The sequence below is a fragment of the Cibotium barometz genome, chromosome 40, assembly GCF_041138505.1.
Source record: "Cibotium barometz isolate CiBa-2024 chromosome 40, ASM4113850v1, whole genome shotgun sequence".
Lineage (NCBI taxonomy): Eukaryota > Viridiplantae > Streptophyta > Polypodiopsida > Cyatheales > Cibotiaceae > Cibotium > Cibotium barometz.
This window is the reverse complement of record NC_141085.1, coordinates 31,236,150-31,255,601: the sequence shown is the minus strand read 5'-3', so window position 1 is coordinate 31,255,601 and position 19,452 is coordinate 31,236,150. Positions and strand designations below refer to the sequence as shown.

The window sequence follows — 19,452 nt, the reverse complement described above, 5'->3', positions numbered from 1 at the left end:
CTGCCTGATGCAGCCGACATAGTCTTTTCTTGGTCTCCATGCAGCCGACAGGTCCCTGAGTCCACTCCAGTCCATCCCTTGCCTAAACTTGCACTCCATGCTCCAAAACATCTGGTTCTAGTGAGTCTTTATCATGTTGCCTCCAGGATGAGCCCCTGAGATTAGCATGTACATGTGTGTGCACATGACATCCCCCTCTGCTATACTTGATGATGGGATTCCAATCTGCTTCTTGGATGACTGTCATCATCCCATTCTATTCTCGGAGTCCCTCTGTCATCCTTCCTACTCTGGCAACCTTTTCACTGAATGCCCGGCCCGGTCCAAAATCCACTCTAACTCTGAATAAGATCTATGCATCTGTTCCATCCAGTCCCCATTTTGTTCCTACCCTGTCTCTGAACACCGTCTTGGTCTTCATTCCTGAGAAATGAGTCTGGCACTCTCATTCCACCCCTTGGAGGATCCTCCTCCCTTGGAACCGTTGCCCGAAAGCCTTTCTTGGCTCATAGGACTGCCATCCCCTTTGGGCTTTGTGGAACACCACCAACCAACCTCGTGGGAGCTCTTCCCGGTCTTGTGTTCCTTGCCTTGGGCTTCGTACCTGTGCACTTTCTTGTACCTTGGACTTGTACACCTTCATATGGGAGTGAATCAGCGTTAAGCATTGCTGAGCCTGATGCTCTGATACCAAAGTTACATGCGGAAGCTTTGAGATGCTTCTTTCAGCCGTAAACGCCAAAACGTAGACAGAAGGGAGAGTAGAGAGAGAGAGAGAGTTGGAAATTCAGTATTTCATATGGTACTAAAAGGTACATAATCCCTTGCAGAGCCATGGGCTGCCTTCTGGAAAAGGCAAACAAACCCTAACCCTAGTCTATGTCTAGACCCACTCAACAAGGAGTTGAATGAGTAAAACAATGAGCAAAACCTACCTGTTATAGTCCTTGGACAGCGAGAGATCTGTCCGACTGCCAGTCGGCCAGCCGACTGGACCCAAACACAATAAATGCCAACTCCGACTTGCCTGATGCAGCCAACACAGTCTTTTCTTGTTCTCCATGCAGCCGACAGGTCCCTAAGTCCACTCTAGTCCATCCCTTTCCTAAACTTACACTCTATGCTCCAAAACATCTGGTTCTAGTGAGTCTTTATCATGTTGCCTCCAGGATTAGCCCCTGAGATTAGCATGTACACGTGTGTGCACATGACACTGCTAGCCGACAGGCTCGTAAGCTTTCCCATGACGATGCTCATGTTGGATATGATGCTGCTGATGATGATACTGATGAAGATGCTAATGCTACGAATGGTGACCTAACTGGATATTAACCAAGGATTAATGATGTTCATGCTGAAGATTAAGCCATGGCATGGGCATGCAGGAGACATTCCTTTCTGCTAAACTTGATGACGGGGTGGACACTCTTTCATCCTTCCTCCCTGGACTACTATTGACTTTGACTTATTGCTACTGACTTCAACTTCTACTTTACTGACTTTGACTTGAGTGATCTTTTTGTCTGAACACCTTCACTCTAGATCTCCACTTCCAAGTCTTGCTGAAGAACTGAGCAGCTATTCCACTGCTATCCCCATGTCTGCTTTTCCCTTACCCTTAACACAATGGTGGGTCACGTGCCGGAACTGATCATGCTTGTTGCTAGGCTTTGGAACTGATTTGAGAGCTTAGTGATGTACTGGTTCTACGTACATACCCTCAGGGAATGTTTCCTCTAGTTTCGCCTGTTGTAGCCCGCTCCATCTGCCACCCTGTTGCATTCTTCTGTTGGAATTGTGCACCTTCCTTGGGACTATGCTTAGTGGGCTGACTTGAATGCTCTAATACCAATGTTGCATGCGCGAAAGTTTTTGTTGGATTGATCCACAACCCTAAGCTTGATTAAGAAGATTGATGCTGAATAAACATGATTAAGATAGAGAGATTGGTGTCAGGGTTTTCTTATATTTGATATGGTACAAAAAGGTTGCATGAATGCTTGTACATGTGTGGGCCTTGGTCACCCCAAGGGGTTGACCTTGTGGCCCCTTTCTACATGCTTCTACTGATGACTAATGATGTATACTGAATGTACTTGATGCTTGATGAATGAAATGACTTGTGCTTATATATATGGTTTGGGAAGCAGTTGGCCAGCTACAAAAGGCTGTCGGCCTAGTGTGGACATGGATCCTCATATAATCCATGATTAAATGTGGAATGTTGGTTTGCTGGTCTAGCCACACTTGCTGCCTACTGTAGAGCAACTGGCTGCTTGCTGCACAAGGCCTATTGCCAGCCGACAGGCTCTTATGCCTTACCATGATGATGGTCATGTTGATGTGATGGTGCTGATGATGACCAACATTTATCAGTATTTTAAAAATTTATAAGAATTTTTGGACTCTTAGACAAGCTTTGGGAATGGGAGGTTATCCAAATATGGGTTTCTTGCACCCACGCCATGTAGCATGTGCCGAGCTAGGACTGTGTGAAACAACGAAGCCTTTCTTTAAACCTGAGTTTAGTGAGTCTTTAGCAATCCTTTAAAACAACATACATGAATCTGAAAATAGATGTAGCAGAGACGAAACCAGATGGGGTCCCGAATTATCCACTGAAAACGCCCCCTCCCCCCTCGCAAGCAGGAGTATTTGCTTCATTTCTTCTTTTGGAGAACTGTATACAAGCTGAATTGTATCCACAAGATTGAGCGGACAAACTGACTGATTGACCACCAAACGCAAGGACAAAGTGACCAAACGCTGGGAAGAACTGTGCATAAGCTTTAGGTGACTGTGAAGCTATCTTCGAGAGAAATACACTGGCCCGAGACTGAGGGAAGGTGTGCTGAATACTCCTGAAGAGATTGAGCTTCTTTGCCTTGGGCTGAGAGCACAAGTATGGCTGTAAGTATGCACAAGCACAAGCCTAAGCATACATGCTTGAGTTCTGATGAAGATCTCTGATTTCTGACGGATGATTTATGGACTGAACTGATCTTGCCTTTTCATACGCCTCAGGGAAGCAGGTCGGCTGCCCCTACAGCAAGTCGGCTGGCATAAATTGTCCACGACTGGCATTTAATGCTAGTCGGCTGCAGCAAACTGCTCACAGCTAGCATTAAATGCTAGTATGCTGCTGGAACTGAATGGTTGGCTGGTCGGGTGGCTGTTTGGCCGGTCGGCTGCCTTCCTGACCTGACCGATTGGAGCCCAAGCCACATGGGCTTGGCCGACATGGCCTTGTGTGCATGGCAAGAGGTTGGCTACCCCTTGCAAGGCTAGCCACCTACCTCTTGAGGTTGGCCTTAGGGCTGGCCTCCTCTACATGAAGTGCATCTACATGCTCTAATGCATCTACTGCTATGGCTGACATCTACATGCTCCTGAATGATGAACACTTGCTGAATTCTCCACAGGGGGTTAAAAGGACTGACCTGACCCTCTAAGGCTGGGAGACTGACCTACGAAGTTCGTGCTTGACATGTCCCGGATTGGGCTCACAAAGGGGTCACGGTATACGACAAATAAATCCTAAAAGGTACCTTTTTTGTACATGATTCTTGCACTGTTGCTGAGCTAGTTTTTCCCTGTGTACCATAGTGCATGGGTGCACGTGACACTCCATCTTTGTTGGCCCCCAAGAATAGGACCCATGCTTTAGGTTACATAAGATGTATGCCTGACAGGTCATTGGGATGACAAGATGGTCATATGGGACCTCCTTCTTTCTCAATGAGAGAGAAGGAAGGAAGCCTAGCCTCGAGGCTCTAATACCAATGAAATTGGAGAAGGGGCTTTCACATGAACCACAAACTATACAAGAAAGATCAAAAGCGGTACCACATTGGCTTGGAATGGGCCGACCCTTTTATTGTCACGTGCATCGTGCACTTGGATGCCACGTAGACATTTCTGTACAGAAGGTGCAGGACCTGGGATGGTGAACTGGTCCCATGTGAGCCCGGTCCGGGACGAGTCAGCCATGGATCCATCTCAGTCGTCCGAGGTTAGGTGTGCATTGTCCTGCACATGAGTCCAAGGTCAGGTGTGCACTGTCCTGCACATGAAACAGTGCCAGTCCGCGCTGTGAGTCTCCCTCTAGAATGATGTTAGTGGTTCTGTGTATCTGGTACGGTACCGGATGCCAGATCGCTGAGTAGATAGTGGTTAGGACAAGGGGCCAGCCCATAGGGCTACCCCGGATCTGAGTGTGGGCATGGGAATGGTGTAGAACCACCCCCATGAGGGCCAGGAAGGCCCAGGCTGAATCCACCAGCCATGGAGGGGCCCTAGGACAGCCCTAGGGCAAGATTAAGGCAGTTTCCAGGAGATTACAGCCTTTATATGGCTGTAGGGCAAGTATGGGGCAGCCCATACAGGCTGCCCAGCCCTTGGATTATGGGCAAAAGCTGTGCCCAGCCCTCTGGAAGCAGGCGCATGATGCCCAGCCAGTTAGGGAAAAAAATGCAGCATTTTATGTGATTTATTTCAGCATTAAATGCTGGAAATTAAGTCGTGGGAGTATTTTATGCTGGCCGACTGCTTTAATGCTGGCCGACCGCTCATGATTGGGTAGGATAAATAGGAGAGTCCATAATCCCAATTGTTCATCTCATTATTCACCCAAGAGCTCAAGAAAATCAAGGGCTAGACAAGCCAAGGGAGTTGCTAAGCAAAAGGGTGGAGAAGTGAAGGTCAAGGGCAGGGATTTTCCAGCCAAGAAAAGGTCCAAGATTGTTGTATTTTCTTTCAGATTTCTCATCATTCTAATAAAGCAAATACACCATCCATGGTGGGGGCCCTACAGAGGGTAATTGGGACCCAATACTGTGTCCTCTCCACCTCTCCCTCTCTCTCTCTATTTTCTGCACTTCTCCTTTCAGTTTGTGCGTTACTTTCCGTCGCCAAAAATGTGCTGAATTCTGAGTATTGAAGTTACCGATTCTTCTCCGAAGCTTCCGCATACTACAGTGGTATCAGAGCCGACTTCAAGTACAAAGATTTAGCAAAGAAACCAGAATTTTCTCTCGCTCGTGTGGTTGGTTTTTAGACGCCGGTGGACTACCCCTTTCGGAGTGACTCCTGTCCCTCGAAGGACGGTTGGTTTTTAGCCTCTGGAAGCCTTCGGAAGTCTCCTACATAGATAGTGGATGGTCAGATTGCGTTCCGGAAAGGAATTGCATTTTCTTGCTATGGCTTCTTGCTATGGCGAGCTTCGACGACGAGAGAGACCAAGAACCATGGGACCAGAGTGCACCAGGCAGCTCAGCTAGGGCACCAGGCTTGAGTGTCACAGACATGTTTCAGCAGATGATGCGAGCAATCGCAGAACAGACAGCCAAGTTGGATGAGCAAAAGGCGCAGATCTTGGCTCTGGAGGAGCGCACCCGCTCTCCAGCGTCACGTTTTCCATCTCCTCCTCCCTCTCCTTCCGTATCCCAGATACTAGATTCTCGACATAGGGACCCTCTCGCGGGGTCACAACTGTAGCCAGGCTCTTTGCTTGAGTTGCAGATGCGTGCATTGGAGATCCGACAACGAGAAGACAAAGCCATGCGACGCATGGAACACGAGCGTTACCTCAGAGCCTTGGACGCCAAATTGACACCGACGGCGTCCTCGAATCATTTTCCTGAGAAAATGAACTTTAGTAAGTATAATGGTAAACTCGATCCCACAACTCTTTATTCATGGTTACATCAATTTGAAGCTTACTTTGCCGCAGTTAGGAAAACAGATATTGACAGAGTGATCTTAGCCAGTTGGTACTTGGAAGGTGAGGCCATTCCTCGGTGGACTTAGGAGTCAGTGGGCTCATGCCTACACCAGAGCAGGTATGGCAGCTTATGTGGGACGAGTTTGTCCGCGACCTTAAGCAGCGGTTTCTACCGCCCCACTACCTTGAGCGACCTCTCCCTTTCTCTCTCTCTATTTTCTGCACTTCTCCTTTCAGTTTGTGCGTTACTTTCCGTCGCAAAAAGAATACTGAATTCTGAGTATTGAAGTTACCGATTCTTCTCCGAAGCTTCCGCATATTACATTTATTGCTAAGGAGTATTTCATATGTACATGCCTAGGAACCTTCTCTTCCCTTTGACTAAATAAAGGCCAAATCATCCAAAATACAATAATTGATGTTACAACAACGTTCGATCCTCTAATACATGCCCAAAACACCAAATCGTGATGTAGATATTCCAATACATGTGTGGGTAGTGATTCTCCCGTATATTTAGAGGTTGTCATAAATAGCATAAAATTCAGTTAGATCCATGAATCCAAAATACTCCATAAATACTTGTATGAATATACGACTGGAGGCAGATGGCCGAGGTACCATATCCATCCGATCAAAAGTGGTGGTCAAGCCCTCAATTCGTGCATCCACACGAGCAACGATTCCCTTCTTAGATAGGGGTGCAATCCAAATCCTAATTTTGTGCACAGATTTAGAACTAGCAAGACCAAGAGAAGAGGGGAAATTCCTCTCAAGGAGTTCATTATTATATTTGAAGTGGTCAAAAGCTTCAAAGTTGTGGACACAAGCCCACACATTTGGGCAATATTGTGTAAAATTAAGTAGTAATAACCTACTCAAGTCTTCAAACCAATAGGTCAATCATAAAGTATAATTACTTGTGGGGCTAAGTCTCTTTATATTTTCTTTTGCTTTGGTTCTAACATTAAACTATATGTGAGTTGGGTTTGCTTTGTAGTTGACAAATTCCAAAACAATTTCAGGAAATAAAACGTTGAGTGCATCAAATTTTGGGAATTTTGTTGAAATGGTATACACAATGGTGATTAATAGGAAATGAAAAGGTGTGCATGGAATTGATGCAAATAATTTTTGTTATTGGATGTTTGATTTTTGATGATTTGGTCTTTGTTACAATTATGCAATTGCCACACATACATACTTATTACCGGTAAATACGTAGCATATGCATGTTGCCCATATTCTTGCTACTCATATACTATGCGTGCAAGGCCCTAATGCTATTCCTCTCCATCTACCCACATTCTTACATCCAAAGTGGGCATCATTTGGATCTCTTTAGATGCTTTATTTTAGGGCGAAATTTGCTTTTCTTTAGATGCTTCATTTTAGGTTCATTGAGTTGACCTAAAATGCAGGATCTGAAGAGATCCAAATTGGGCCCTTTTCTTTGGATGCTTCATCGAGAGACGGAGGTTGTGGAGCCAAGACCAAGGGCAACAGAGCCAAGAACAACGGCCTGCAGTCATGACATTTGGATAAGCCAAGTATGTCAAAACTGGACCATGGATTATACCACTAAGTTCGGTTCTGCCCGAGACCATGGGGAGATTGTTGATGAGTCAAAGCCTAGATGGTAAAGATTTACTGATGATGCACTGCATTGTTTTTGCATTGTTATTGGTTCAGGATTTTTTCCTTAGTTGAGAGGAGGTGAATTTCATAGTTCCATAGGAACAGGTGTTGAAACAGTATGAAACGTTTCTTATGTATTTTTTAGAGAAAAAATTTAGTCCTTTTTAGGCCTGTTTCCTTGTATGTGCCGCTTCAGTATCTTGTTTTATGCTTTGTGAGGAACTCTTGATATTCTTATACACTCATGCACTACTCTGACATGCTGCCCAAGATGTGCATGGTGGATTTGGGGCGTTCTTCAAGGTGCATTTGGGGGATTTCTACACTATTTTTTTCTTTATATTGTCTTAGCTCTCATGATGGTGAAATATGTTCAATCAAGATGCCATTGTTGCAGGTACGGAAGCGGGCTCATGAATGCACAGCTGATGCCCTTCGTGGATTTCAAGGTTCACCCTCAGTTGCCATGGCAAGTGAGGTTATTTTAACCTTGTTTGAGAGGTCATTCTTGGCAGTGAGTCAAAACAAGGGAGGGGATTCTGGTGACAAAGCTTCAGGAAAAGCAGGAAACACAGAAGCTCTTCAAATCCTTCATCTACTGAATGCCTTGAAGCTGCAATTACCTTTGATGTCAGGAAAGTCAGTGGGGAAGGTGTTAGCATTTTTCAGTAAGCTCCTTGAGCTTCAGCAGCCTTTTCTGTCGAGGCAAGTTCTGAATACAATTCAGCCACTCTGCACAGACTCTGGTGTGGAAATTCCTTCTGCGGCTCTCAGTGACCTGCTGGAAAAACTTGCTGGAATGATTTCTGAAGAAAAAAAGGCTGGTGATGAAAGTATGGTTGCAGCTCGTGTTCTTACGAAAGGCATGGAAAGGCTTCATGCAGTTGATACGCGGTCATGTGCACTCAAGCTTCCCTCAGCATTTCAGTCTCTTGCTGGTAATGTACTTTCATAATTTATATGGCTGCAACACAAGGTTTCAGGGTTTTGTAGTAACATGTCATCAAACTATTGGAGATGAGCATTGGATGCCCCACTGTCTAGTCATGCTGCTTATGGCTCCTTTGAAAAATGCTGTGTAAGAATTGATGCAAAGCTTTGCTGTTATTTGTGAAGAGATTGGCTGCTTAATCAAGTTTTATGCAACGAATTGTTTTAACAGCAATTAAAACACTGAAAGGGGCATGGAGATTCATGCACAAAATTGACACTAGTACCTTGTTCCTACAAACACTGAAAGGGGAATGGAGATTCATGCACACAATTGACACCAGTACCTCATTCCTACAAAGCCTCTGCCCTCTTCCCCGTCGCTCTGTGCTGCTCGCAGGGATGCAAATATTTCTCAAGCTTGTACCTTCTGTCCATGCTGAACTACTCCTTTGTTGTCCTTGCATGACTCCTTTTAAATCCTGCCTGTCATTTTCATAGCAGACTTGGAAACCCTGCATAAGTGGTCACCTAATTTACCGCAGTGCAACTTTAAACTTCATTGCCTTGTAAGGCAGCAGGTTCTGTTTCTTATACATATAGGGCTCACACAAACCCAACCATCTTTCTCATCATTCCCCAGTCCTTGTATCTTGGCCGTTTGAAATTTGAAGCACCAATTTGCCCATCTCTAAGTCCTTAAACCACCATTTCTTGTGACTACGCAAATGAATTTTATTCATCCATGCCAGGCACCATCTTATCGCCTGTTTATGTCTTTGGCCACATGTACATCTGAATGTGTGAACTTTTTAGAAAATTTTGCGACTTGCTGAACCACAAGACCAGGCAGATTAACATTACAAGGATGTTAAGTACAAAGTTGGCGACTGGGTGTACCTCACAATCACAAAACAAGGATTGCAACAAATCAGGACAAAATGGCATAACAAGTTTTCTGTTTCTCTAGCACCATCACCCCCATCCTCAAAGCTGGAGATCCACTTGATCCTAATAATTACAGGACGATCATGACTGGCCACCCATTGGCCAAACTCTATGGATTGGTGCTAGAAGCGGAGCTCAATTCATTCGCAAAGAGAGGGGGATGCAGAGCCTCAATATAGGCATGCTTTCGGAGGAGCTACTCTACCCTTGACCACATCCATAGTTGCCAGGCGTTTCACGAAACTGTTTCATAACTTTCAGAAACGTTTCATTCATTTCCTAGAAGTTTCAAGAATGTTTCATACAAAAAGGGGGGGTACAGGGCCCAAAATTTGTATACAAGTTTATAATATGTTGTCTTCCTTGTAAAACAATATTAAACATGCATCATTTACACATTAAAACATGTTTACAAGCTAAAACTAAAGAATCTGGGTGACCCAGTTATAGTGGGCACCCAACTGAGTCACTGACCAATTGGCATAAATAAATTGGCAACATCAAGAATCAAGATCTGGATTTCATTATCAATAATGGCAACTACTCAATAATGGCACTCAAAGTGATAACAAAAAGTTTGAATCCTGAGCTGATACAAAAAAAGTAAACTGAAGTCTAAAATACACAAATTAAAGCATGCTAAAGCTTGATAGATGCAATCATGCATGACAAATATTAAACTAGAGGAGCTTGATAGCCCCAAAGACTAGAGTCCTCCATCTGGAGTGTGGGCACTGGGCACTCTATCCTCAACATCCTCGATGTCCTCATCAGCTTTGCTGCACTCGTCTCAATGTCATTCTCAGAAGAGGACGATGCTGGCTCAGCTGCCGCACTCGTCTGAGCTGCTGCACTAGTAGTAGCACCTCCTGATAATGCTGTTGTAGATGCTTGTGTTCCATGAGCAGGTGCCATCAACTGCTCATACAACATGGCATATATGTCGCGCTCCTCGTGAGGAATCTCTGGGATATCTTTCATCTTCTCAATGTCGATTTTATCGACATTGACCTGGCGAGGCTCTATCGGATTGCCCGACTGCTCAATTAGGCAGAGATTGCAATGGCAATACACCAACCGCTCCAACTGAGCAGTAGACAACCTCTTTGTATGGAAGAGGGCCCATGTGCTCTAGTTCCTCTCAGCGGGACCTGAACTGCAATCTTGTGAGAGGACTTGCATGGCGAGGCGTTTCTGCCATTAAAATACAGAAACTTTGTAAGTACAGTGTACTAAAGTCTAAGTATAATCATCATTGATCAATGTATTATGTAAATAATAGACTTGTCTTTTAGAGTTGTACTCACCAAGTGAGGGCTACTGATCCCATACTTCTCCCACCATGAGACTGGCTGAAGCTGTGTCTCTCGCATGCATGCAGTCTGTCTACCAAATGCGTGGCTGACATTCCGATACACTCGCCGCTTATCCTCCAAGCGTCTTATGAGCTCCACGTCTCCTTCTTTCATTTTTGAATGTAATCTTGCCATCCATCTTCCAACTCTTCATTAATATACTGTGCCTCACTACGCCAGAGAGGGTGCAATATGTGGGCAACCACGTGGATTGGTCTATGGAACCAATCCCACCGGTCGTTCCAAACCCGTCGAATGTCCTCAACCCTGAAAATTAGCCACGAATGATCAAAGCTATTAGCTCACTCCTACAGGCTACGATAGTACGATACAAGTTACAACAAGAAGGCAACTAGTTGGAAGTTTAGTACCTCTCATCTGTCAAGAGAGTGCATCAGTTAAGAGCCTCTCCAATCCGGTCCATGGACTCGTACAAGAGTCCAAGAGTGTTGCCCTCCATGTCAGTGATGTGAAGAACACTATAGATTGGTTGAAGAGTGCTCAATAAAGTCTCTGCCTCCTTCCACCGCATCACTCTGCGTGCAAAAGCAACTGCCTTCGGGTGCTCATGGTCCTCCCAGCACATTCGCTCTTGACTAACCACTGTGCGCATGAGTCCCTATTGGACTCTCACTACCCTCTCAACCACAATGAACATATATGCGAACCTGGTTTGTGAGGGCTTCAAAAGCTCAAGGTCACTATTGCCACGAAACATTGCCAAGACCTTGGGCTTCGTGGTAACAAACTTCACCAAGCTACGCGATGTGTCAAAGATGTCAGCAATCCACCTAATCTTGGCAAGATCTTCAACGAGCAAGTCTAGGCTATGGGATGCACATGGAGTCCATACAATCTATGGGAACTCATCCTCTAGCATCCGTCCCATAGAGACACAGTTGATACCATTATCAGTGACCACCTGCACACTATTTTGTGGGCCTATCTCCATGATAGCCTCGCGGAGGTGTGACCATATAAATGTGTCAGAATATGCAGCGGAGATGATGACCAAATCTGGGAACACAAGAGCAAAAACGCAGGCAGAAAAAACAGCACAAAAAAAGAGAGAGATGTAGGCGTGTAACTCTGCTCTGATATACACAAGAAGATCCCGAATATGATACAAATGAGGTATGGGGGCTAAGGACCTATATATACTCCCCTAGAGGGCAGTCGGCCAGCATCAAGAAAGCCCAGGACTGAGAAAAATGTCCACGACTGCTAAAAATAGCAGTCGGCCAGCTACAGATGCCTCCGTCTAGTCATAACAAGTCGGCTAGCACTCTGACAGCCCACGACTGATGTAGATCCAGTCGGCCAGCTTCAGAGTGCTCCTGGCATCACCTGGCAGTCCTCCCAAGCCTCAGAAAAATGGGAAAAAATAGGAGAAAAATACGGAGTGTGGGGAAAAATGGGAAAACACCTCATAAGGGCGGGCACACCCACAACAAAGGCCCTGGTGTATAAAACTAGACAGGAGATGACTTCTAACACCCCCTCTCAGCTCCTGGCTGTGTAACCAACCACTGGGAGCTGGGGTGCCGCCTGAGCAAATCCTGAGAGCGACTTCGTGAAGAGGTCCACCGTACTGTCCTCCGTCGAACAGAACTCCAGCAAGATGTCATCAGCAACAATCTGTTCACGAACAAAGTGCCTCTGGATGACCATGGGTTCCTCCAGTGGAAGCCCAAACCTGCAATGTAACCTCCTCCTGCTCCGTAAAACTGCTCCTGGGGCATAAGTAGATCTCCTCGTGTCCGGATCTCCTCCCCAAACCGAGTCACTCCAACCGTGGAGTCGGACTCCATCCAACAATCCCCCTCCCGTGTACAAGAGTCCATGATCCTTTGCATGCCGCAGAAACCACAGGAAACGCAATCCTGCCTCACAAAGAGACATCTGCAACCAAGAGCTCAACTGCCTCATCAGGAAGCTCCCGTCCAATCCGGTGTCCATCAACCAGATCCATGAACCATACAGCTTCTGAATCACAGAGACATCACACTGCTCACAAGGATCAACACCTGTTACGGTGCACAAGCAAGTCCTGGAAACCTTCTGAAGACCACGCAAGGCCTTCTGAAACCTGTCAACCACCCCCTCTGAATCCGGAACCACAACGCCTGGAGAAACCACCTCCTTCTGCAAGTAATCACCTGTCACCTGCCTGGCTTTCCGAAAGGTCCCCGTGGAAAGAACATCCTCAACTACTGGAAGTTCTATGTCCCGAACACTACGAGACATCAGAGCATAAGTGACCTGTTCAGCTTCCTCTGACTCACGAACACAAGAACTACCAACCTCAGTACTGGAAAGTTCCTGCCAACTGCTGCCATCTACTGGTAAGCTATCCACCATCTGGTCCCGGAAAGCTCGCACCTGCAGCGTATCCACACCTGAGTAGCTATTACCATACTGCCACTCATAGTTTCCACGAGTTTCGGAAACGGGGGTGCGGAGCACGGCGGGAAACGGAGTTTCGGAGTTTCGGCCTTCGGGAAGAAACGGGGAAACGGAGTTTCGGTTTTAGGGTTTAATACATACATATATAATTAATAAAAACATTACAAAAGCTTGAAAAATACATCTTTGCTTAAGTAACAAGTTCAATGTCAAAGACTCAAATGATAGATCAAAATTCAGAAATGACAACTGTAGGCTCAAGCCTCAAAAGAGTCAATACAAAACAAGATCCATCATCCATCATCCATCATCCATAATCCATAATCCATATGTATAGACTATAGTAAATACAAAACATGATCAAAAAATATCCATGTGGCTGGCAGGCTGGCAGCAGCTGCTGGCATGACAAAATCCTAGAGCTAAGTGCTCCAAAAATCACTCATCAAGATCATCCATGGAGGAGTCATCCTCCGACTCATGAGAGTCAGGCTCAGATGAAGAAATGGTAGGATCATGGTCCTCTGCCTCTGCTGAAGTGGAAGCGATGGATCCCCCCCTCTGCCTCTGAGAATGGGTGGTGCAGCGGGTGTTGTGGCTCGGCACTGTCAGCTCCTCATAAAGCAAGGTGTACATATCACGCTCATTCTGTGGGATCTCTGGGATGAACCTCTCCCTCATGATGTCGATCTTATCCACATTCACCTGTGAAGGCTCCGGATGTCGGGCATTCCTCTCAAGGAGCTGGAGGTTGCAATGACAAAACACCAACCGCTCTAGCTGAGCGGTACTCAGCCTATTCCTCTTCTTTGTATGGAAGAGGGCCCAAGTGCTCCAATTCCTCTCACATGGACCCGAACTGCAATCCTGTGAGAGCACTCGAATGGCGATGCGTTTCTGTTATTGAAATGCACATACAATTAGAAATTAGAACTAAGTGGAAACAAGAAAGATGCACATTGTACAGTGTACTATGTAAACTGTAGTTAAGGGTAGTGAATTACCAGCGTGGGAGCACAATTTCCATACTTCTCCCACCATGAGACAGGCTGTAGCTGAGTCTCTCGAAGCTTTGCAGTCTCTCGACCAAAGCTCCCTGTCTGGTTGCGAAAGGCCAAGAGATCATCCTCTATACATTTCAGCATGTGCACATTACTAGATGTCAAGTTCCTCATGTATGTCATGAAGCCTTCTTCTAGCTCCTCGTTCTCGTATTGCTCCTCATCTCGCCACAAAGGATGCAATACATGTGCTACTGCATGAATCGGCCTGTGAAACCAATCCCATCGCCGATTCCACACAGCCTTGATTTCATCAACCCTTTAGAGATCAAACCATAAGATAAAAAAGGACAAAAAACAAGAGTCAAGAGTCGAGACCAATGTAAAGACTCAAGAGTAAAATAAAGATAAGAAGTAAAGCAAGGGTAGCCATGACTGAGGAGACTTACTGCTCTGCTCTCAAGTAGTCTTGCTTGTTGAGAGCCTCCCCAATCTTGTCCATGTACTCGTATAAAAGGCCTAGAGTACTGCCCTCCATGTCTGTAATGCGTAACACTGTGTAGATGGGGTTGAGAGTTTTGATCAACCCCTCAACCTCTACCCACCACTCCTCTCTCATGACATCACGCACAAAAGCTCTTGCCTTGGGGCTCTCTCTCTCATCCCACTCTAGCCATTCATTTGAGTAGACAGTGCGTACCAACTCTCTGCGGACTCGCAGGAATCTCTCAAGCACAATGAACATGTATGCAAATCTGGTGGCTGCAGGCTGCAATAGCTCAAGAGTGCTGTAGGCCCGATACATGCTCAAGACTTTTGGCCTCTTCTTCACAAACTTCACCATGCTTCGTGCGGTGCAAAAGATGGCTTCAACCCATTGTATTTGACCTATGTCCTCAATCAATAAGTCGAGGCTATGTGATGCACAAGGGGTCCACACAATGGCTGGAAATTCATCCTCTAGCATAGAGCCCATAGACTTACAATTACTTCCATTATCTGTCACCACCTGCACAACATTCTCAGGCCCAACTTGCACTATAGCCTCCCTTATATGTGTCCAAATAAATGCACCTGTAACTGTGAGACCTGGGAGGGAGGCATCAATGGCTTTCAAAAACATAGTGCCTTTGCAGCATGACACCAAAACATTGTATACATTTCTCCTGCGTACATCTGACCACCCATCACACAATATAGTGCAGCCATACTTTTTCCATGTTTCCTTCAAGGGCTCTAGCTGCACTTCTATGCATGATTTTTCCCGCTTTAGCTCTCGTGTCCGCAGAGCCTCAGATGTAGGGCCATCCCACTCGCATCCAATGCGGCTGATGGCCCTCATGGTCTTCCTCCATTGATTTGTCTTGGCCACATGAAAGGGAATGGCACACCGTATGAACATCCGGGTGAGCTCCCTAGTTGCCTCTGCAATTGCTTGCTTTTGAAATCCTGCTTGGATGCTAGCCCTTTGTACAGTAATTTTTTGGAGGGGTGTCTTGTGAATGTGATACATCACCTGGCAAAGGAGTCCTCCTTGCATGCACACCCGACACTGAGGTAGAGGAGAAATCTGATCCTGTGTCTCTGCCTCTGGCCCTCTTTGCTGCTGCTGCTTGACTTGAACCAGCTTCATGCTCTTGACCACCCATTGCTGTAGATACTTCCTCTTCGGGAACGGCAAAACGCTTTTGCCTCCACATTTCAAGGCTTTTCCGAACATCTAGAGGAACAGAGGGGCATGGCCCTACATCTTTGTTTGGAACATGAGCAAGATGGTCCTTCACACGGGTGACACTCCCCGTTTTGACCAACCCACAATATTTACATCTCCATTTCCTGGAGCCACCAGATCCTGCATAAGCCCCCACTTGCTCCACATGCTGCCAAAAAGGATCCGGAGTCCGAGCCATGTTACTTACTTGTGCGGTTCGAGGTCGGAAGACTCGGAGAGATTCGAGAAGTGGAGGCTGTTTTTCTGGTCCTGCAGGCTGCGAGCAAGGTGTGACTCCTTCTTGCTTGGTAGAGCTTAGATGGCAAAGGTGGAGGCCCCAAGTAGAGAGGTAGAGGGCGTGGTAGAGGGCTGATGTGGAGGTAGAGGAGTAGAGGGCAAGGTAGATGGCTAGAGCAGCTCCAAACAGGCGGCGGAAAGAAGCGAAAAGTGCCGGCGAAGAGAGCACGCGGGTTTTTGAACCCTGGAAAAAAATAAAAGCCAGAAACGCCGTTTCCGTTTCTGGAAACGTTTCCGAAACGTTTCGGCGTTTCGGTGCTCCAGAAACGCCGTTTCTGGAAACTATGCTGCCACTCATCACAATCTTGAGGACCTGGGAGAGAGAGTGCTGAAAGCCTGTAGACTCCATTCTCCACTCCACCTTCCCAAACCACTTGGCGTGTTGCTTTGTCCCGGAGAGCAACAAAATGCTCATCAAACTCCACCCGTACGCCAGTCTTGCAAACCTGATGCACTGACAACAGATGAAAACCAAGTGCCGGAACATACAACACCTGGGAGGAATGCTTCCCCCCTCTGCCATCGGGAACTATCTCCATCCTGCCCTCACTGTGAACTAGGATAGTGGACGTATCCCCAGTAAGAATCTGACCAGAAAGCCTGCAGAGATCCTGTAAACCGGAACGGGAAGGAGTCATGTGCCTGGAAGCACCACTATCGAGAATCCACTCCCGAGTATCCGTTGCGGAGAGTCCTCCAATCTCCTCCCTGCCTGAAGAAAATGAAGCATCGGTGTCCATCACCTCCAGGTGCACAAAAGCCGGAGTCTTCATGATTGTTGAGGAGTCTTCACCCTTCTCGGTCGTCCGCTTGGGACATTGCCTCCAATAGTGGCCTTTCTCGCCACAATCATTACACGTCCTCTCTGCCTTTAGTTTCTCGCGGTCAGCGTCGGACATCTTCTCAGAAGACTTCTCCGATGAAGCCTTCCCCTTGCCCGAGTTACGGCCTTTCGACCGTTGGCCAGTAAAGGCCTCCGAACCTCCACCCTGAGGAGGGTTCGTGAATCGTTCCTCCTGGTCCAAGACCATGGGCACAAGCTCCTCCCACGTGATGGTGCTGAGCCTGCCACTGGTAATCAACGACGAGTAGAATGCTGAGTACGAAGAGGGCAAATGTGACAGCAACGTGATGGCCATGTCCTCCGACGATATCTCCTTCCCAGCCTGAAGAACCTCCTGCTGAAGAGCCTGCAGCTTGTTAATATGCTCCCGCATCGTCGACGACTTTGCAGGGCTCATAACCCGCATCTGTACTTCCAAGGAAATCCTCTTCATGGGCGATACCCTGTTGTAAAGTGAGGCCAAATGCTGCCAAATACCTCTAGCCAGCGTCATATGCTTTATATGATTAATTACCTGTGGTGTGCAGTTGAGGAAAATAAACGAACGGACCCTGGCGTTGACACGATCCCACATCTGTGTCTGGGCCTCCCGGTCCTTTCGGGTTGACGGTAACTCCCCTTCCTCTACTTCCGGCCGTGGAACACCAACAACGACGAAATCGGTGAGGTCGTAAGACTCCAAAACGGATTCCATCATCACCTTCCATATGCCGTAGTTGCTCCCGTCCAATTGACGGTCCACCGGGAACGTGGGGAGTGTCGGAATCTTCACATGTCTCTCGGCCATCTCAAACAGATCTGCCATAGCGGGGATGTACTCTGAAAAGGGTGGGTGGGTGGGAACAAAGAAGAACTGATACCTGCAAGTGGCTGTCCAGCAAATCAGCCCGCCTTCCTCTTGCTTCTCCTCTTCCCGAACAGTCCAAAACAGTCCACCAATCAGCCACAAAACAGCCCCCTCTTGCTCACACAAATCCCAAGACCTATCTAGAGCCTAGGCTCTGATACCATGTCAGAATATGCAGCGGAGATGATGACCAAATCTGGGAACACGAGCAAAAACGCAGGCAAAAAAAACAGCACAAAAAAAGAGAGAGATGTAGGCGTGTAACTCTGCTCTGATATACACAAGAAGATCCCGAATATGATACAAATGAGGTATGGGGGCTAAGGACCTATATATACTCCCCTAGAGGGCAGTCGGCTAGCATCAAGAAAGCCCACGACTGAGAAAAATGTCCACGACTACTAAAAATAGCAGTCGGCCAGCTACAGATGCCTCCGTCTAGTCATAACAAGTCGGCTAGCACTCTGACAGCCCACGACTGATGTAGATCCAGTCGGCCAGCTTCAGAGTGCTCCTGGCAGCCCTCCCAAGCCTCAGAAAAATGGGAAAAAATAGGGGAAAAATACGGAGTGTGGGGAAAAATGGGAAAACACCTCATAAGGGCGGGCACACCCACAACAAAGGCCCTGGTGTATAAAACTAGACAGGAGATGACTTCTAACAAAATGCTCCTGTCACCACTGTCCCAGGCATAGATGCATCAATGGCAGGCAAAAACATAGTGCCCTTGCAAGAGGACACCAAAATATTGTACACATTCCTCTTGCGTATATCTGACCACCCGTCACATAACAATGTGCAACCATACTTGCTCCAAGTGGCTTTTAATGACTCCATCTCCACCTCCACTGCTTGTTGCTCTCTTCTGAGCTCTGTAGTGCGCAAGGTCTCATAGGAGGGTCCCTTCCACTCACATCCAATGCGGCTGATTGCCCTCATGGCCTTTTTCTATCATGACTCCATCTCCACCTCCACTGCTTGTTGCTCTCTTCTGAGCTCTGTAGTGCGCAAGGTCTCATAGGAGGGTCCCTTCCACTCACATCCAATGCGGCTGATTGCCCTCATGGCCTTTTTCTATTGTGGTGTGCACACAATGTGAAAAGACAAAGCACATTGAATGAAAAGCCTAGTGAATTCCCTAGTTGCATCTTTAATTGCTTGCTTTTGCAAGCTTGCTTGAGTCATGCAATCATTTCAGCATTGAAGAAGTAGACATCAATAGAAGCATGTAGAAGGGGCTAGAGGTCAACCCTTAGGGGCTGACCAAGGGCCTAGCATTCAGTCACCTTTTTGTACCATAGGAAATACAAGAAAACCCTGACACCAACTATCTCTCTCTTCTTCTCTTTCCTCTGTCTTAATCATGTTTAATTAGCATCTTGTTGTGAATTAGGCTTAGGGCCGTGGATCAGTACAGCAAGGCTTCCGTGCATGCAACACTCAAAGTCGTAAAGCTGAGCTAGCGTGAGGAAGTCTCGTGATGGTGTAAGATGATGGCCTCGATCCTCCTATGGTGGGGCGGGCGTGGGTGTAGGCGTGGGCGTGGGTGGGGGGCCGGGGCCTTTGGGTCGAGGTCGTCGACCTCTGCATAGCTCGATGGCTCTGTCCAGTGTCACTCCTCTAGGTCAAGCTCCTACATTCAGCGTGGGGTCTAGGTAGGGTGGGTGGGTCTGCCCTTGGATCTCGGGTGTCTGGAAGAAATTAGTGAGAGTACTTTGCGTTGGTCCTCGGGTAGGTTCTATTGGTTTGGGCC

The 19,452-nt window shown here is 46.9% G+C and overlaps 2 protein-coding genes across 3 annotated transcripts in view; one reads left to right on the top strand and one right to left on the bottom strand.

Annotated features, from left to right (window-relative positions):
- The window catches only part of LOC147615407 (uncharacterized), a 54,641-nt gene that overhangs the window by 11,441 nt on the left and 23,748 nt on the right, over positions 1-19,452 (top strand). For both annotated transcript variants that reach the window (XM_086779510.1, XM_086779509.1), the window contains exon 2: positions 7,758-8,298. In XM_086779510.1, the coding sequence (XP_086635636.1) occupies positions 7,758-8,298 (541 nt within the window). The remainder of the gene's footprint in view (positions 1-7,757; positions 8,299-19,452) is intronic.
- On the bottom strand, positions 13,294-14,149 carry LOC147615408 (uncharacterized). Its single transcript, XM_086779512.1, has 2 exons — positions 14,004-14,149; positions 13,294-13,896 (listed from the first exon to the last, which is right to left on the bottom strand). The coding sequence occupies exons 1-2, from the start codon at positions 14,142-14,144 to the stop codon at positions 13,438-13,440; spliced, it is 600 nt and encodes a 199-aa protein (XP_086635638.1). The 5' UTR covers positions 14,145-14,149; the 3' UTR covers positions 13,294-13,437.